This window comes from Diadema antillarum, unplaced genomic scaffold, assembly GCF_040938485.1.
Source record: "Diadema antillarum isolate AM-2024a unplaced genomic scaffold, OU_Dant_1.0 seq00001184_RagTag, whole genome shotgun sequence".
Taxonomy (NCBI): Eukaryota; Metazoa; Echinodermata; class Echinoidea; order Diadematoida; family Diadematidae; genus Diadema; species Diadema antillarum.
In genome coordinates this window covers 51,385-72,463 of record NW_027271984.1, presented here as the reverse complement: position 1 = coordinate 72,463, position 21,079 = coordinate 51,385, and the positions used below count along the sequence as shown (strand labels likewise).

At 38.4% G+C, this 21,079-nt stretch overlaps 1 protein-coding gene across 1 annotated transcript in view; it reads left to right on the top strand.

Moving 5' to 3' along the window:
* LOC139744504 (arf-GAP with coiled-coil, ANK repeat and PH domain-containing protein 2-like) overlaps nt 1-21,079 on the top strand; it is an 84,872-nt gene that overhangs the window by 20,091 nt on the left and 43,702 nt on the right. The window contains exons 2-9 of the mRNA XM_071654937.1: nt 2,405-2,462; nt 5,205-5,263; nt 6,041-6,101; nt 7,082-7,135; nt 8,510-8,568; nt 9,182-9,365; nt 15,125-15,169; nt 16,770-16,865. Of these exons, the coding sequence (XP_071511038.1) occupies nt 2,405-2,462; nt 5,205-5,263; nt 6,041-6,101; nt 7,082-7,135; nt 8,510-8,568; nt 9,182-9,365; nt 15,125-15,169; nt 16,770-16,865 (616 nt within the window). The remainder of the gene's footprint in view (nt 1-2,404; nt 2,463-5,204; nt 5,264-6,040; nt 6,102-7,081; nt 7,136-8,509; nt 8,569-9,181; nt 9,366-15,124; nt 15,170-16,769; nt 16,866-21,079) is intronic.

Here is a 21,079-nt window from a genome sequence, read left to right as displayed (position 1 = left end):
TAATATCTTCCACATTTCATCACCTTAGGTTCTAATATATTATGCTGTTGAAGGCTTTGACTTACTCAGTAATTTTGAAAAAAATTGGCGCATTCATGCCCACAGTTTTTACGGAGAGCGCCCTCAAAGTTGACAAAAATGAAAAATGTGCCAAATTCAAGGTCACGGATCACCCTTCGTCCCACCTAGGAATGGCACCAATTTTTGAGTATTGATAGACATTTACCTATATTATCTTGGGTTACCAAAGAAATTTTGCTCCCGAAATGTTCAACGGCAAATTTACCCTACCGAAAATGGTCGTAAATGGCCAAATTCCCATGTAATATCACATATTGGGTTTAGAGGACATTTCAAATGTCCAGGCTTTCAAGATAAAAAGGCCTAGCCTTGTGATATTTGCAGTAGGGATAGTCTGTTATACATATTTTAGTAATATACACCACAAAACACTTTCATTACATAATCATGACCTTGAAATTTAATCCAAATATATCCAGATATTAGCCTCTAAATATGCATCAAAATTTTGGAAATTAACATTTAACACCATTTTCGGTGACCTCGTGCACGTTAACGAAAAGTCAATTTCGCGTCACAGTCAGTTTTTCTTGCAAAGACTATAAAGTTCTCTCAATTTCCAGAAAATGAATGCTTTTGCATAAATATCCATGCCACCACAATCAATCAAAAATGCCTAATTTTCTTTTAACTAATTTTTCTGAATGCGCACCGGTTGCTATGTGAGGCTGTATCTTAGCAACCAATTGAGCTTGGGGCAAAATATTTTGGGATTTTCCGTCAGACACTTTGGGGAACATTTGGTGCGATTTTAAAGAAAATCGGAGGGGGTCGGGTGACAAGCACTGGATGATTTGACATGGATTGACCCACATACTAATTAAAAGATTAATGAATGCTTTGAAAAGCCATGGTTAAGAGTTTTTTGTAGACCATTGCTAAACTCTGGAGTGACTTACAAGTTGTATATACTTTCTGCATACCACCAGTGAAGCTACCTACTTGTACATAACTCCCATTTCCGCTGAAATGCTACCACCATTAGGTGATAATGGCTCTGACACACAGAAGTAGCAAAAGTCTGTGGAAGGCCCTGACTGAGCTGGAGACCGGATACACCCTATGCCAATGCCTACTGGGGGATTATGATTATTATGATATCCTATCCTCAGTTGCTGGTCCTTTTCCCCTTTCATATCAAAGTCCAAAATAGACACTGTACACACACACACACCAGGGAGGTCTCTTCCCACCTCCCTGCACACACACATGCACATATATACACATCCATCCACACCCCGATACACACACACACACACACACACACACACACACACACACACACCATATTGTACATATCTGTCAGTTGGAGGCATATTTGTGTATGCATGGAAGAAACTTTTAAAGGTCGTACATGATCCTTTCGTTAACATCACAAAATTTTTCGTAAGGTCAGAAAATAATGTCTCCCAACATCATGTATTAAACCTTACTGTAATACAACTCCGAGTTTTTACAAAAGAAATAAAACTATTACTAACCCCATGTCATTCAAGAATACACCTCTGTGTCATAGTGAGGATAACCAATGGAATTTTTTTCAGGGTCTGGCTATAAATTCACTTGAAATCCATAGTATTCCCCCTCTATCATAAGTTTCCAGGTTTATCATTCTGAGTCAATGTCTGAATTACCTACATACGTATGTTTGTACATGTACCTCTACGACGTACCAGCTAATGAGAGGAGTCTACAAGTAATTTTAAGGATGTACAATTGCAAATGGGACACACTAACTTTAACATTAAAATGTCTTTCAAATGTTGTGAATGTGCAGCATTTGACCTGTCCTTGATACTATTTGATTGTTATTTTCATCTCCATTGCATGAAGTACATGTATAGTATATATCCAAAGAGCTACTACCCCACAGCAGTAGTAGCTCTTTGGTATATCTTATACTGCTGTATATGTATCGTAAAACTCACACCATAGGCAAAGTCACTTTGTACACCTCAGATACAATTTATATGTACTTGCAGGAAATGGATATTTTTAGCATTACCAGCAGCCACACTTTGCTTTGTAGGCCCTATACTGTGCTGAATTTGACCCCTCTTTCGTCTAGACAAAGTCTCTATTCTGATACTGTAGTTTTTGTGATGTTTTATACTGAACAAATAGCCTGTAAAATGCAGTTACTTTGTCATGTTGGACAGTGACGAAAGTTTGGGAATATTTGATGCATACTACATATAAGTGATGGCCACACAAGCAGACTTTTCAGACAAGGTTTTAGAAGTTTTTTTTTTTTTTTTTTTCAAAGGATATGAAATTCAAAATATGTTTACATTTCCTGTTTTTCTCTTTATTTTCTTCTCAGAGCTTCTTTGGAAGATGCAGAGACAGATATTGCTGATCTGGAGCACAAGCTGGAAAAGGTGCGTACCAGACTCGACGTTGGATGTGAATTCACACTTTAGAGAGTGAAATACCATGGTATTTTGTGTGGTAATTCATAATGTCATCAACCCATCGAGGACGAGTCCCAAGTATACTCTGGCAAGCGTCATGGGAAATGCTTGTTGTAGCAAAATCTCTTTCCACCTCCCTGATTCAAACCATCCTCAACAGGTTAAACGCAAATGCACCATAGAATACACCACAAAATACACCGCAATATGTCATGTTATTTAGGGTGGTAAATAATGCAGATACACATGTGAAATTTGCGTGTGAACGGTGTCACGACATACTGTAGATGGTGTACAACCCATTATATAGCAGTGTATTTTTCAAGTGATCCACCATTAAACTTCCTGCTTTGTGCTTACCTCTGAGAGGTGTACTACTTTCAGGCTAGAAATATTTAAAAAAATATGAAAATATCCACTTTTACAGTAGTGTAAAATTTAAGGGCTATGAACATAATGTATTTTATTTTTTTTTTTAGGGGGAGGGGTATCTTGTGGAAGTTTCATAGTGTTTGATAGTTTAGCTGGTATCCCAACTTAAACATGTTGTTTGATACAGATCAAAACATACTTTGGGAAGTGTGAAAGTTTTGCAGTGACATATACATGTATACATTGTACATTCCTGTTTCATCTACCGGTAAATGTTTTACAACAATGAGCACTGCTACCTTGTATCATCACTTTACTAAAGTTATCTCAGAAAAAAAAAAATGCTTTTTAACTTGTTGATATTTCTCTGTATGAAATTCCCTGAAATTACTCAAGATTATCAACTAGCTAGCATATCATTCTGTGGTATCAGTAGCTACAGTGTAATAGCTATTAGATGGGCTACAGTGGCAGTTACACGGTATGTGCAAATGAGGAAATAGAACATGATCTCTTCTCCTTATCCTACAAAGTTTGCCTCCCCCCCTCCCCCGAAACAGTCGTGGTTAAAGATGATCTTAATGTGCTCTGCATGCTAATAGCAGGAAATGTGCTGTTTGGTTGTGTGTGTACAGTTGTGTAAAGATGGAGAAGTTAGATGCGGGGGGGGGGGGGGGGGGGGGGGGGGGGGGGAGGGGGGGGTACAGGTACATCATGCACTGAGTATAAAATACACCGGAATGTGTTTATTTAAAATAGTTGAGCACTTTATAAAAATTTTATGGCGATGGGTTGTGTAGACTTGTGGGGTAGTGCAGTTACACAATTTGCTGCAAAATGATTGTGTGTGTACACTTGATTTTTACCTTACCTGTGGATCAGCAGCATGAATATATTGAATAATAACTCTTGTCCATATTCCATTGGAGAGAGAGGGGGAAAAAACAACAACCCTGAAATGTATCTTGCTCAAGGTATAGAAGAAAAACAAGCAAACATTATGCATGTACTTATTCCTACTTTGAAAATGTGACTGTAATATATATTTTTTCTCTATACGTTTATCTAATAATAGTAATGTATCAATCTATCTGGGCAATTCCACAGTAAATGGGTACTTTTCAGGGATGTCTCTTTATTTTCTGTTTCCAATGTGCAGTACCCCTAATGGTACATCAGGTACAGGTACATCATGCACTGAGTATAAAATACACCGGAATGTGTTTATTTAAAATAGTTGAGCACTTTATAAAAATTTTATGGCGATGGGTTGTGTAGACTTGTGGGTAGTGCAGTTACACAATTTGCTGCAAAATGATTGTGTGTGTACACTTGATTTTTACCTTACCTGTGGATCAGCAGCATGAATATATTGAATAATAACTCTTGTCCATATTCCATTGGAGAGAGAGGGGGGAAAAAACAACAACCCTGAAATGTATCTTGCTCAAGGTATAGAAGAAAAAACAAGCAAACATTATGCATGTACTTATTCCTACTTTGAAAATGTGACTGTAATATATATTTTTTCTCTATACGTTTATCTAATAATAGTAATGTATCAATCTATCTGGGCAATTCCACAGTAAATGGGTACTTTTCAGGGATGTCTCTTTATTTTCTGTTTCCAATGTGCAGTACCCCTAAATACAATCTGATCTTCAAAAACACTTCAATGAGAGATAACTTTGTCCCAAAATTGCTTCAAACAAGCAATTTATTAAAATTTATGCCAAAATGAAAAAATTGGGGTGAACGCATGTAACGCAGGACAGAAATCTACGCGTGTAACATGGACAGACCGCCTTGTCACATTTTGGTCTGTCCATGTTACGCGCGTTCACCACTAAGTCTAGAAATGGTATAAAACACAATTTTCAATAGAATTTTACAGCTTTTATTATCTTCTCTCATCAAAATTAAGCCATTCAGTTGAAAAACAGCAAAGTTTCAATGAGCATTCATAATTTGACCTCCATTATGTTTGATAGTACATAGATTTCTGTCCTGCGTTACACGCGTTCACCCGAAATGTTTCATTTTGGCATGAATTTTAATAAATTGCTTGTTTGAAGCAATTTTGGGACAAAATTATCTCTCATTGAAGTGTTCTAGAAGATCAGATTGTATTCAGGGGTAATGCACATTGGAAACAGAAAATATAGAGACATCCCTGAAAAGTACCCATTTACTGTGGAAATGCCCATCTACTTGTTCTATGTGAATCTAAACATACTATCTATCTATCTATATATATCTATCTATATCTATCTGTGTGTTTGTCTCATTATGCTCTCTTTCTCTGATTCTCTTCTTCCTTCTTGTGTAAACCAACAGCTTGTAAAGTTGTGCAATGCCATGGTGGAAGCAGGAAAGGCCTACAACAATGCATTCGGGTGAGTTGGAAAAGACTAGAGGTAAAGTGTTCCGCTTTTTACACCTCACACCTCATGCCCCCCCCCCCCCCCCCCCCCCTGAAAGGAGGGGGTATATTCAGAAGAAAATCCAGATGTGAAAACTGACCAGATGGGATTATTCAAATATACAAAGTTGCCAAATCTGGTCCCTTATTCTGTCTGAAGGAGGCCTACTGAAAACGTTGACACGACATTTACTCCGGTCTTATTTTCTCTAAAGGACTTGGGGTTTAAATAGGGTTAGGGTTGTGATAGGGTTTTAGGTTTAGTTTAATGTGAGGATTATTATAAGGGTTAGGGTTATGATGTTGGTAGGTACAATTTATGTTTTACTTAGTATGCAGGTGTTTCTTAAGAGCAATTGTCGTAGGAGCAAAATGTCATGAAATCACTGAAAACATCAACATCTCTTCATGTCTAGATAAGAGAATATTGGAGTCTCCCTGAATTGGAAATTATTTTTGACCATTGAAATGAATGTGACACACAGGACTCCAGAACCTGATCACTCTGAGGAATCTCCCTGAGTTATAGATACATGTGTGAATGTTGGTTGCCCTAGTACATTGTATATATGTCCCCTTTTAGTCATGACAATGGTAGTACCACAGGGAAAAAAAAACCCATAAATAACATGATGCTTGCATGCATGTAAAGCTCTCTCACACCACTGACAAGTTGAGAACTGTAACAATCTTTAAGGACTTTACAGTGTGATTCTAATCGAGTGTTTGCTGATCGCTGTCTGTCACACAGGTCATTCATCACTGGTACCAACGAGGTTACAAAGTACTTCAAAGGAGATGATCTTGTCCAGGTGAGCTCAACAACCTTTCAAGATGATTAAGAAATAGATTACTCGAGCTCAGATGGGTCATTGTTTCCAAGGGACTGGGGGTTTCTTTGAAACAAGAAATTGGCCCTTCACCTTTAAATACAGCTTTTACAGTTGTAGCTCATGTTGGTTTTCCACGCTGTGATCGAGGAAGCATTTGGCTTCCTGTACAAAGGCCGGGCAGGTGATATACACATGGTATGGCCCTGGAGAAAAGCTCAAGTTGGTATAAAAATACCAGGGGATAAAATGCACCTGTGAGATTGTTGTAATAGGTGATACATGTACTGTATTTATCTCTTGTTAAGATATGAATATTCTTTGGAGAGAGGGGTATCGCTTTAGTGGGGTTAATTTTCCTGGCCATTTCTTGGAAACTGCTGCTTAGATCACTAAAATGTTTGTGGCGTTCCGTTTCTCAATGTTTGATTATGATAAAGAATAAGTATCAATAGATTCTAGCACACAAGAGAGAAAGAGGTATGAAGTATAAAGTGCTCAAAAGTGTGTTTGATATCAATGTACTATTTTGAGCTCTCATAATGATGGGAAGTCGCTATTTTCAGAGCAAAGTACAGAGTAGCAGTTTAATCTTATATCTCTCGTAATCTGTACAATTGTTGTCAGTTAGATGTACACTGTGTACGCCCTGCCACATTCATCACTGCTTTTAGTGACCTCAATTCAAGCATATCAAAGGTTATGTTTTTATCTGCATAACACTCACTGTCTCAAGTCAGGAACATTAGCTTGCAATGTTATACTCCCAGTGTGAGCTTTATCATTCATCATCATTAATAGCGGGGAGGAACAATTCTACAAACACCTGTAATGATGATTTTTTTTTTTTGAATCTGCTGCTCTTGTTCCATTGTTATTACCAGCAAGTATAGATAATGCTGCCCTTTTTTTCTCTCTTTCTTTCCCCCAATTCCTGCCCAATGTTGTCTTTATGTATTCAGGACTACCTTTTGAAATTCATGGGTGCAATGAACGAATCCAGGAACTACCAAGCAGTAAGTTATTTCTTGTGTTTCAGCCTGTCCATTGCATCTTGTGTTCCTGATTTTTGTTGGGTGAAATGTCACTTCTATATACAAGTAATTTGTGGTCCTCAGGATGCTATTCTGTATATTGTTCAGTTTGGTGATGATGATGGTGATGACAATGATGGTAATGGGTTTGAAAATTATGATGTGGTCTTGTTCGCTCAAGCTAGCCTCTTCATTTGCAGGTTGCATTGCTAGGAAGCCCTGCTAATTTCATTGCCCCATTAACCCATTGAGGACGGGCTGATTTTCTTACAACATGCATTTCCCATAGACTCTTGCCTGAGTACACACAGGACTCATCCTCAACGTATTAATGCTAGGTATCCATTTATATACCTGGGCTATTAAGAGGGACACTGTTGTGAAAACATCTTGTCGAAGATGCACATGCTGAGCAGGGATTTGAACACAGGTTCTGGTGTTCTTGTGACCAGAGCTTTGTCCAAAGGACTACAGCATTTTCATGTGGTAGTTATGGCAACAGTGAAGATGGTAGTGATGAAATCCATGAAATTATAGGTGATGAGGGATAGAGGGATGATGAAAGAAGGAGAAAACATAGGAGGAGGACCAGTAAATGGAAGAAGAGGAGGAGGAGGAGGAGGAGTAAGAAGAGGAGAATGAGATATAAGAGGATGTAGAAGAGTCAAATGAGGATGGGATGGATGATGAAGAACAAGATGATGAAGAAGAAAAGAAGATGAAGGTAAAAGAGGATGAAGAAAAGGAGGTTAAGATTATGGAGGATGAAGAAATGATATATGGTGTGACTACGGGTGCGTTCGAGCGCTCTAAAGCGAACTGTACCGAACTGAACTAAAGTGTACTGTGCCGTACTGTGCTAGTTTTTGAGCGTTCGAGTGCTCTGTTGAGAAAGCGTACCTTGTGAGCTATTTTTAGAAGAGGCCAAGCATTTTGTAGCCAAAGGGTCATTCACCTGGTGCGCTTGAACTACTTACAGCTGTCCGGAACAAAGAGACTGATGTCTTTGCATTGTGACGTATGCGCATGATCTGCGCATGCTTTACAGCAAACTTTTGGTACGCTTTTGGTACGCTTTTGGAGCACATCGGGAAGTGGTCCACTTTTGGCTCGGTACAGTACGGTACGGTACACTTTAGGAGCATTCGAGCGCTCCTCTGGCGCAGGCACGGTACAGTGCGGTACGGTTCACTTTAGGAGAGGGCTCAAACGCACCTAAAGAGGAGGAAAATATTTATAGTAATATGCATCATGATGATGATATGATATGAGAGTGTATTTGAAAAACTCTTTGTAATTTTCTAAATTGTTATTCTAATTCATTGTGTCCAATCAATTCTTCTCTCAATTTTATAGATCCTCGAAGACCAAGCGCTGAGAGCAGTTTCCAAAAGCTTGAGTGCTTTTATCAAAGGGTGAGCACAGTGTTGGGTTATTCTGTAATCTACCAGTCGTGCATGTCATTTCACAGAGCATGATTTTGGGTCTCAATAGATTGTTCAGAGTATGTGGCATTGCTGGATGACTGCTTCTGTAGCAGCAAATGTAGAATGGTAGTGAAAATTAGACTGTACATGTAGGTGTAAATATGTGCATCAGTTGAAAGGGAACTGTCATATAGCCTACTTGAATAATCTTTGTAGTGCATTCAATATATGCATGGCCTGTCACAGCTTCGAGACCTAAATGGCCAAGACAATTATGCTGTGTAAAGAAAATTGCTCAAATCTTTATTTTGCCAGTTTTGTGAAGTGTACAATCAAATACCACTTCATAGATTGTACTTCATATTCAAGGACCTACATACATTATTTGAAAATACAAACACACATATAATGTGTATTTTTATCTATTTGTACGTAATGGCAACAGAAAAGGCCTAAAGGATATTTATAGAATGGAATGGAGAACTGCTGCTTCTCAAATTGAATGTCATCTTTTTTTTCTTGAGGGTAATACAGAGTAAGCAATAGTTTCATATTTATTTTTCTTGTTTATTCCAAATTTTCTATTGTGTTCACTTAACAGAGATCTGAAAAAGGTAAAGGAGGCCAAGCGTGTCTTCTACCGCATCAGTGACGACTATGACAACGCCCTGAACAAGAATGCGCAGACTGTTCGCACCAAACCCCAGGAGGCGGAGGAGGCTGTCAACGTTCTCACGGCAACCAGGTCCGCCTTCGGCCACACCGCTCTCGACTATGTGTTCCAGGTATCACGAAAGTATTTCCAATCAAACGTGGCAGCTGCTGACCCTCATTGTACTCTTTTTTTTTTTCTGCCTATTCCTTAAGGGGTTGATATTAGCCACATTTTTAAACTCTTATTTTAATTTTTCTTTTGTGCGTCCTTGCAGCAGAAATTATAAGATTGTAGCCTGAATTCACAAAGTAAAAGTAACTTGAATCTTGTCTGTGGATTTTGCAAATTTTGATTTTGACATTGCATCCAAGCATAATAGTGACAGTGTGTTGGTGTATACAGTGTACATGTTGACATGATGTAGAAAGTATCATAAGAATAAATAATATGGAAAATTTATATAGCGCTACTCAATAAGTCAAACATGTTTCTTAGTGCTTTTAATACAGTTATCAAAAAAAGAACAAACATATAAATCAACTACTAATACAATAATAACTAATAACCTCATAAGCTAATAATCCACACTACATAATAATCAGTTCTGTTCTTAAAATAAATTGGCTTTGAGTTTCTTTTTGCAAATGTCAATGGAGGTGGAGGACTGAATATGAGTAGGGAGGTTGTTCCAGAGAAGGGTGTCACAAACGGAGAAACGCAGTCAATGTTTTGGTTGTGGGTACAAGGGCCAAGTTTGAGCTGAGCTGTAGGTGATGCCCAAGTCTTACATGATTTAGGTCATGGACTTAATTCAAACCATGGATTAGATTTAAGCTACCTTTGTGACTTTTGGCTTTTATACAGTGTATCTCTGGCCCTTTGAGGACTCATCGTACCAAAGTTTGCCCTAGTTTCTGTACCCCCAACTTACCCCTGCTTCCATGTGATCTGATGCTGAGTGACAGGTGGTTTGGTCAGCAGCAGGGTGCCAGTAGGGATTTGTCCCCTTGCGTGTCACTTGTTTCTCGGGCTGTCGCTTGAACCCTTGACCTTTTGACCGATGGTCCTGTGGTTCAGTCACCAGGTCATGTGATATTGAAAGTATGCTTCCACATGTTAATTGTAGGCTTAATTTAGCTGAATTGAATTTCATCAATTCTTCAGAATCATCACTTCCCCAGCCCCACCCCAAAAGATATATTAAACCGTATCCGGGCAATTACCCCCAGAGGGCAATTACCCCCCGGCCAAATACTGGTTGGTGGTAAGGTTAGAGTAAAGATTAGGGTTAGGGTTAGGTTTAGGGTTAGGAGTTTGGGTTAGGGTTAGGGTTAGGTTCAGGATTAGGATTAGGATTAGGGCCAGGGGAAGGGTGCGGGGTAATTGCCCAGGGGGTAATTGCCCTAGACCCGTATTAAACAGGCAATCAAAAACAATCAAAAGAACTAAATGCAAATGTAAAGGTTAGATATTATATCTAGCAAGAACGCAAACATTCACACAATGGGATTAACAGACATGGAAATATTAGTTTAAACAAGACTATACTTGTAGAATTTCCTGCTATCATTCACAAACGGTATGCTATGCCACTGTGACAAGGCGGATAGTGTCACCACTGTGTAGTAGCAGGTACATTATACATTATGTAGTGGATCTTACCAACGTTAGCACTCTGTTCCGGGTACTGGTATATCTGACACCACTTTTTATTGTTTTTATCAGTGAGAAGGAATTATGTTACCAATCAAATGTGAAAGGTTGTGTGTTGGAGTACAAATGTTTTAAATCTCAAAGGGGAAATGAGTCGTCAGATTACTACGACTGTAACTGTACACTGGTATGACAGAATGAGATTGAAACTTTGGTCTAGCAAGCAAAGCAAAGAGATATCACTAGTATCGCTCATGTTGCTATTTCCTCAAGAAAGTAATGATTTTTTTTTTTCTTTCACACTAGCCAAATTTCCAAGTAGATGTATTTGTGGAGATTTGTTTGACCAGAAAATGCCATTATTATTTCTTTTTCTTGGGGGAGGGGGGGGGGGGGGGGGGGATGGGAGATGAGGGAATTTTTGTTAGCTTCCATTTGCTTTGATAAGCTTAAATATTGCACAAAGGATGCTGCTTTGCATTTAATTTTGTTGGTTTTGTTGATTTGCTTAATGCAACCAAGGAGTTATCACAGTTCTGTGAAAAAAGACCCAATAGTGCTCAACAAATTAACATCAGTGGATTTCTTGAAGTGAAGGAAGTATGATGCTAGTATTAAACTTTCAGGGCATTATTTACCATTTGCAGATGAATAAAAAAAACCCAGCTTTAGTGCTTCAAAATAGTTCTAAAATGTGAGCTAGGGAGAGAAACAACCAATAAGTGTAAAAAAGTGAATCGGTATAATCAGTGTTAATTATTGTTAAATATATAATCTGTGGACATTAGTTATAATAAAATTGTCTCCAGACTAAACCATCTACAGTTATAGTTCACTGAGAAAAATAGTGATATCTCCTTATATTTAGGCTTTATTACAATTTTTTTATTTTGTAGGTTGTTTTGTGATACAACTGACCTACATACATGCATCAAAACGGTGGTAACTTGAAAATTTTTTGAATCACTGCTCCCAATGGTAAACAGTACCTTCAATGTTCAGTCTGTTTGGAATTCTTTCCCCATGTTTGTCTGTGATAGACTGCTAGCGACTAGTTTTGATACTGACATCAACTCACTCATGTCTGGGCATTATTTTATCTTCCCATGTAGCCCTTAAGAAAAATGACCCTTATCTGTCATTGCTATCCATGTATTTTTCTTTCTCAAATGTTAAAGGTACAAGGATGTACCTTTATTTAATGATACTTCCTGTTTGAGAAATCTTAGCTGCGTGGTCCTGCATTATAGAGAGCAATGGCGGATCCAGAGGGGGACGCACCGGGTGCGGGCCCCCTCGTTATTTTTTGTTAAAACAAGAGAAACACAAGGGAAAAAAATGGGGGAGGGAGAGCATGTGCGCCCCCTCCCCTTTGATTTTGTACAGGCGCCTCCCCTTTACAGAATTCCAGAACTGCCAAGTCTCCCTGATACTGCAGGAGTCTCCCTGAAAATGTCAAAATGTGTTCATGTGTGAATAGGAGAATATTAAAATATCCCTGATTTGGGAATTATTTTTGGCTATTGAAATGCATGTATTAAACACACAGATATCTCCCTGATTGCTGTGTGGAATCTCCCTGATTTGGATGTGGGAATGTTGACAGACCTGGAATTCCTGGATCTGTCCCTGGAAATTATCTTTGATATTGTGTGTAAAATGAAAGCTGCAAGAAAATTGTGGTGGAAAGTGATTGTGAAAATACTGCAAGCAAAGATATGAAAATATGTGACCATGAATTCCTCAGATTATACTCGCAGGCAGTAGTGATAGAATGAACCTATTTTTAAGATTTGGGTAATCTGCTGGTATTTTCTTCTATCCATTTTATGATTATTTTGTAATGGACAGCTTTCTCAGCTTTTAAATTATACTTGAAGGTTTTTTTGGGGTACTTTTTAAATCGATGTAAACATGATTAACAACTCGGTTAGGCGAGTATATATGTACAAGTTGAAAATTGAGCCACCAACATATGACACCGCAGTATCTTTAAGATTGACTCACACGATAGTTTCTTAAGTAGACAAACACTTACTTCGGTTTCGCTTTTCGGTAGCTTTTTGCTGGCTGCCATGACATGCCATAGCTGACACCGATCGATAAGGTGGTATGATGATACTTTCGGTCTTACCTTATCATCGCCTAGAGTGATAAATGTAGTTTCACTGCAGCATTGGCGATGTTAACCCTCTTGCGTCTGAGATCCTAGCATCCCTGTAGATTTTGCATAGAAGTCAAAAGGCTCTCATAGGGAGTGGGATTGGATATTACAGCTTATTGCATTACTAGCATGGGAGGGAGACATGAAGTTTATTCCCCTCAAAGGGTTTGAAATGCTTTTTGAGGTAGGCCTATCAAAAGTGACAATCTATATCACAATTTTTTTTTCTTTCGTAAACGACCTGTTCTCGGCATGATTCTACTTCATGTGTCAAGGACGTACAATTAAGTTTTAAGCAGAACACTTTTCATCTGTGTTGTTTGCAAAATCACAAATCATTTCTGCTATTTTCTGATGTTGCAGTGAATTACACTATGCTATTAAACACTACATGTATGCTGTGCTATGCTAGATACTACAATACTATACTGTACTATACTGTATTATACTACATTTTACTCTATTACTATACAGTACTGTAATATGTTATATAGCTGTATTCTATCTTCAATAAACAATGTACTTCCTCAAAATATGAGATTCGTTTTCTTTTGCAATAAAACTATGCCTTCACTAGATATCACATTTTAAAGTCATTTTACATAAAAATGAAGAAAATTATTCTATGGAAATAGTATCATAGAATGTGTGTCTGCGGGAGCTACTTTCAGATGTTAAAGGATGCCATACTAAAATGTACTAGATAATGAATTAAAATTGTAGTTGCCCTCAACCCTCTTTATTGCATATCATCGCTGGGGTGACAAGACCTTGTATCTGCAATTTTGGTGAAAATGACTGTTTTGGATTAATGGTCAAATAATGGGTTCAGTGATGTCCTGTCCAAATCACAACTGTCTTACTCCAAGAATGAAGCCACCATGGCATGTCAAAGGAGAGTCTATCCCATTCGCCATAGTGCTTTGGCCGCCATGTTTTTTGGCTCTCCTGAACATTTGATATTTTGTAGATACGGGGTCTTGTCGCCCCAGCGACGATGTGTGGCTTTGCCAGAGTTTTCACTACAAGTTCACTTTAATAGTTTAAATCAAGCTTCCCCCTTTGTGTAAACTCCCCATGGTTTTCAACTGTACTTGTATGTGTGTATAGCTAGCAGGATACTCACTGTGCAATTCAGTTTGATTTTGTCAGTAGGGAGGTTGAATTTTCAATGCTTCTATATTTTGTGTGGTTTGGACACCTGGAAAGGAAGCTATGAGTCAGTACGCAAACAACTCTTCCACGGCGTATTAAAGAAAATGAAAGCTCATTGTTCTATTATAATCCCCCTCTTTTCTCCTCCTTTTTTTCCGGTGGCACAATTGCGTCAAGTTCTTTCCTGTGCTCTGTAATTTACGTTGTAACCAAAGTCATTAGCCCTTTGAAAGAGGAAACCCTCTTTCAATGTGTTTTCAATGTTTCTATGTTTAGCTCTAGAAAAACCACACTAAAAGGTTGGGAGGCCAAAGAAATTAGCCTCACTCACTCAGTGATGATAATAGGGTATTTGAAGCATGCTTTGTATATCATATTTCATATTTTGAATGAAATCAGACGTGCTCTGTACTATGCAATCATTATCATTAAGTGCAAGTGTTGCTAAATTTGCAGAATCAAAATGTGTGAAATATGTAAATGGCGATGGCTTTAGGGAAGCTAAACTTGTAACGTTTTAGAACTGCTATATCATGTGTCATGCCTAGTGCAAATATTATTTCAGTTGAATTTCAGTTTAGTTTGTATAATGATCCACTCTTCGAACTCATAATGAGGTGCTCACTTTTCCAATTGCTCAAGGTTTCACATTGAAAGGCATTCATGTACGTTGTAATACTGTGAGTACAATGTGTACATTTTAATAAGTGCAAGGTCACCCAGTAGTATCGGCCCCTTGTCAATGACTTTGATACAGACATGTAAATGACTTTGATACAGACATGTAAATGACTCTGTATCCCAATGTGGTATGTGAACGATGTGCCATTTGTTCTCATAGTATATGAATTTCTGCACATGTACGAAAACGTGTATGCTTTTATTAACATTTTTTTTTTCTCTCTCTCTTCTTCCAGATCAACGTTGTACAGTCAAAGGAGAGACATGAAGTGCTCAACACAGTAAGTGAACAAATGCCTGCTAGATTGCAATTTCTTGTATATTAAAGTGTGCCCAATGAATAGTATAATGTTAAATGGTTTGACATCTCTGCCACATTATTTTAAATTTAAATACAAAGTGCTGAAGGTTAATGTAGCATATGTACTGGTGCATTCAATTCTAGTCTATGTCAAAAGGATTATATTTTCTAATTTCTTCTTCTATCTATCCATAGAGGCAAATGCAATTTTCAGTCTGATTGCAATTCATGTGGTCACTTTGAATGTCTTGTGCTTAACTTGTTGCTCACCGGAACTGTGTGTGTTATCCACGAACCCTATAGAGATCATTACTCTTTGTTTGAGGCAGTGGCTTATGTAGGTGTCACACTATCCAGAAATAGAACAAAGATGGACACATAATGTAAAGGAATTGCTCAAATTCGGCTCTGATTGTGTAAACCTCCTGTCATTTGCATTATTGCACCTTAACCTGTTGAGGACGAGTCCCGAGAATACTCAGGCAGGTGTCTATGGGAAATGTGTGTCATAGCAAAATCAGTCCGTCCTCAACGGGTTAAGCCATGGTATGACTGCCAATGGAGTTTCTCATGCTCTTGGAGCATCCTTGTTAGCAGTAGCAATATCTTGGCAAGCTGGAAAAAAAAAACGAGCTCAAAGATCTATTGAAGGCTCACTTTATGATCAAGATTCACATTTTCATGTTAACCTTCTTGTGTGGTTTGAATGTCATCATGTGACCTAGCTCCTGTAGGCATTGTATTTCCTTCAGCTCTTGGTTGGCTTTTAACCAAGTTTGGGGCCAACTTCATACGAAATTGAAAATTCCATATTCTTCTGGCCATCTTGGGTAAATTTTGAGACAGTGTGATGCCACAAATGTTTCTTGTATCCCTCGTGTCCCCCCAACACACACACATTTACACTAATTCCTTCCCAGTCGACTGTTTCTGTAATGTATTCAAATTTTATACATACTTTGTTCACAAAAGATTGCCGTGAAAGACAACACAAAACTTTGCTGGAGGCTTGGCCCTACCTAGCAATAACCGAGGAATGCTAAAGTGAATTTCCGCCTTAAAAACTTAATTGGAGGGAACAGGTGAATGAAATGGCTACAAACTTGGTTAAAAAAAACAGGAACATTCATGGATTTTTATACAGTACACACATGGTCTTTTGAAAAGGTACATGTATGTTGTACCAGCAGTTACTTTAAAACCAGAAATGTTCGCAGCATAAAACTTTGCAAGTGGGAGCCAACGGCTAAGCTTTTTCGTGACATTAAACTTTTGTGAGTTATATTACTGGTGTTCTATACCTCATTGCACGCAAAAACTTGTGCATGCGTTTAATTTTCTTGAATCTTGGCCCCTAGAAAAATTCACACAAATTTCATGCACACTAAAGTTTCAGGTTGTACAGTATCCATAATTGACTTTAGGTACAAGTGAACAGACAGACAGACAGATAGACAGACACACTCAGAGAGAAATATGTGCCTTTTGTGTAATAGACTGTCATGCAACTTTTTTTGTGCCTGTTCTGACCATCTCTCTCTCATAATGTTTGTCTCCTCTCCTTTTCCTCATCACCACAGCTGCTGGCCTTCATGCATGCTCAGCAAACCTTCTTCCACCAGGGTTACGACTTGCTGAAAGACCTTACACCAACCTTCAAGGAACTCGGAACAAAGGTATGCTTTCTGTCTGTTTGTTTGTTTGTTTGTTTGTGTGGGTGAATATGATTTTCATGATTATAGTCTATACACATTACAACACACACACACACTCAGACACACTGCACATAGGCATACTGCACACTGGCATATTGTTCCGTGGTCACTGTAATAAACTCATTTTGATCCAGGGTGTCAAACTGTTGAATGCTTTGGTCACATTGGTTGGCATGCTTGCCCCGTTATGTGTGTGGCTTGTAAAATCAGGTATATGGCTTGTTTGTCATAAGAATATATTGATACATGAAAGGGAAGAAGAAGAAGAAGAGGAGGAGGAGGAGGAAGAAGAAAAAAAAGAGAAAAGAAAAATATTAGAAGAAAAAGAAGACACAAGAAAAAAGAGAAAGATTCAAAGAAGAAGAAAGGAAGCAGAGCACTAGCAGCTGAGAAGTATAATGAGAAGGAGAAAAAAGAAGAAGAGGAGAAGATGAAGGATAGGAGAAGGGAGAGAAGGAAGATATCTTTAGTCAGACCTCGAAAATATCTTAGTTTTCATTAACAATCCTACAGTTAGTTTGTTGATTATTTTTTGACATGAGTCAAGTGTATTTGTGTGACTTTTGGGTTAGATTTACAGCAGTATCTTCAGTGAAAAAAAGCAAACAAAAACAAACAACTGTGATGCCTTTTAAAAGGTCTTCTGCATGGCTATAGATCCCAATCTGTCCGGTGAGCTCTTTTTGAATAGTGCCCTCTGTTGGTGAATGAGATGGCCATGGATTGGTAAAAGCAAAGGACGAAGAAGCTACAAGTACATTCAAATCTGCATTGCTAGCCCCAGTGAGAACTGATATAGTATCAGTTCATTGTACCATACAATACGTGGCTTGGATTATATTAGTTTCAATTGGTAATGTGCATTTTAATCCTGCCTGTTTTGAAAGCACAGACCTTGAGTTAGAAATAAAAGAAGTACTGTGCATTATGAATAAAACATTCTCAGTGGACAGAGAGACAATAATATGCATGTGTCCCATCACTGATGTTGCTAGTACTTTGATTCAGCCACAGACATGATAGTGAAGAAAATTGCAAAATGAGTTGGATTGTGGAAAATGCAAGAAATTTGACGTCTGTGTGTGTCTGTGTGTGTGTGTGTGAAAATAGAGAGTTGGTTTTCCTCACCGTTTTCTGGCAAAATTTCAAACCTTCAAAATTTTTTGAATAGTTATAACAAAGTGGTATGTGGTGCTCAGGTTTTAACTCAACAAAATCTGTTCAGCATGTCCAGGGGGTGCTTTATTGTATGAGCTGTAAACAGTCTGGTACATATTTGTAATTTCGATATTTATCAATATGTGTCATCAGGCCAAGTCTCAGCAATTAAGGCTGTTTGACCAACAGGCAATTTCATCGGTAAGATTATAAAAGGTGCAGTTTGCGAAGAAAACTTGTTCTTCCTGTGGAAATCAAATTGCAGTTTTCCTTTCATAGCAAAGACGCTAGATGGTTCCATTTCCTTCACTTATGCAATGGCAAAACTGGCAAGAAGCAGATATTGTGACGAATACACACTGTTCTTTACATCAGTCCATCCACATTAGTGTATGTTGCTGTCCATCATTGAATAATTAGGGGGAGGGGGCACTCCTAGTGGTTACAGCAATGGACCACCACGACAGGTGCGTAGGCCTATTCTTGGGATAGAACCAATTAGTGGTAGGACAACACAAATTCCTTGTAGTGGTCAATAATGAACTTATTGCATGTGTGATCACCCACATGTCAAGATAGATTAAATTTTTTGTTTTGATGGGGGGGGGGGGGGGGGGGGGCAAATCATTATTTACAATGCAGAGGATCACTTTGTTTTACTTTGTTTTTGGATATCTCGGCCATCTCAAAACTGATTTTCATCGAGTAAACTTTGAATTCCTCTTGAAATTGTATGCTCTTTAACATTTCATAATTAAAAGTGGTTGTGGAATATTTCGCTAAAAGCTGAATCCTCACCTCAGCCAGCACTATACCATCCCTTTAACCCTTACTGTGCTGTCTTCATGGACTGACGTGGGCACTGGAGTGCTTTCTTTGCTGATTGGCGCAGATGTCTGGAAACAGATTGTCAATGAGTGTAGATTACCTAATCCCCCTAATCCCTATTGTGTTACCATGGCCTTCCTGTTGGGCTGAGGCACATATTGCTACACCTGTGTGGGCTTGCTATCAACTTTACAATTACCCCTACCTGTAGGAGACAGGTTTGGATAGACTAGTGAATGCTGAAGAGAAAAAAAAAAAAACCTTGGCAAATCAACTCTTTATGTGCCATGGTGTAAACTCCCCATGTGCCACATTATTCTGGGACTTCAACGTACTCATGCTTTTTGAATACATTTTCTTCTTCAAATCTATGTAACTTTAATGGATTTTTTGTTACCGTGACATTAAGGAAGCAAAGCTGTACACAAAATGCCAAGCTTTGTTTTGATGTAAATTGTTAGACAAATATGTGATTGCTTTTCTTTCAAATGACCAGTAGCTACATAATTGTAGAGACATGACTCTTGCACACTAAACAGTGATAAAAATGAAGAATTTACTCGCAAATCCAGCTGGAAACACCCCTTGATAGTCAATCACCACATAAAATGCAAGCTACATGCGACAGGAAAGAAATCGCGAGAGACGATTTCATTGTACTGCGGCATTTGGTGATTATCAATCAGTTGAGGCCGGTTTGTGCGTTTGAGCAGAACATGCGAAGTTGGTACGCTGTCGACTGAGTTGGTCGTGCGAACGTGGCACATAAAGAGTTATGCTTGGGGCGCTTAAAGGAGTTGAAATCAAAACCACTGACATCACTGGCATATATGCATGCGTCATGCTGCCTTCAAGTAGAACGAACTCCACTTTGTATTCATGCTGACTTCCATGGGAGGAATACAATTGACACAACAGAGAAAGTTCAAGTCATTATTCATTAGACATGCACAATGTGGGAAAGTATTGGAGTATTCCAAGTTTCAAGTCTTTTCATGAAACAATGAGCTTGGTCACAGTCATGCATGAGGGTGATGATGTCATTGCCTCGCAAGTGTCTGATTGGATCGTCATAAAATCAAAAAAGACAGAAAAAGTTATGAAAGCTGACAATGGGCTAGTCATCAAAGTGTGTCATTATGGAGTCAGATACTTTACATCTTGTAAATAACACACAACAGTTGATATCCATGATGCACTGACAAGCAGCTATCCCACAGTCTGTGCATACATATTCACTTTATACTATAGGCTGTTTGAGTTAAAAGTCACAATGGGCTCTTTCCCCCAAGGATGAGGTAACCTGCTAGTTCAAGTTGCTCGTTACTACAATTAAATTTTGTTATAGATACTGTAGGTCAGATGTAACAAAACCTTTAGTTATATTAAATGGGTTAGTCAAATACCAGTTAGTGATTGGCTAAACACAGTCACGTGATGGAGGCACATTGGTTATGTTCGCCCATGGGCAGAACATTTTTGTAATGTTCTCCCTTGGGAAAACATTTTCATGTAACAAATGACAAACAATACCAAACGATTGAACGATCTTATTTTTCATGCAATCGATAGGATAAATTTGCCTATTCCATATAATGTGAAAAAGCAGATTTGACCGTATAATATAACAGATGATGACTTTTGTTGTCGGGAACATGTACCAAACGTTCCACCCTCAGGGTTTGAAATGCTATTTCTGGAGGCTATAAGTCCCAAGACGAATGTTCCCGACAACAAAAGTCTTTCCCCCAAGGTTATAAGTCCCTTGACTTCGTCTTGGGACTTATAACCTCCCTCAATAGCATGTCAAACCCTTCGGGTGGAACATTTGGTATGTTCCCTCCCCCACTAGTCATCATCTATATATTATCACAGGGTAATTTTGCAGACTGTCCAAAATTGTTTTCATGTTTCTTTATTTTCGTGCCCTGATACAGTGAGAAATCTGAAATAGACAGGTGTTTGTCATGGTTTTTTAGGTCCTCATCATTGTGATGTTTCCCTGGACTAGCAAATTGGATTTCAGTTTGCAGGTCTATGTGTTTATAGTTGTATTAAAGCATTTTTCTATGTTACATAATGAATCATATGACCATTTCTAACAGTTTGTGCAGGGCATTCCCAAGGACATTTCACCTACATTGTTCATTGATTTGACAGTGAGATGTACTCGAGAAAAAAAAAAAGTC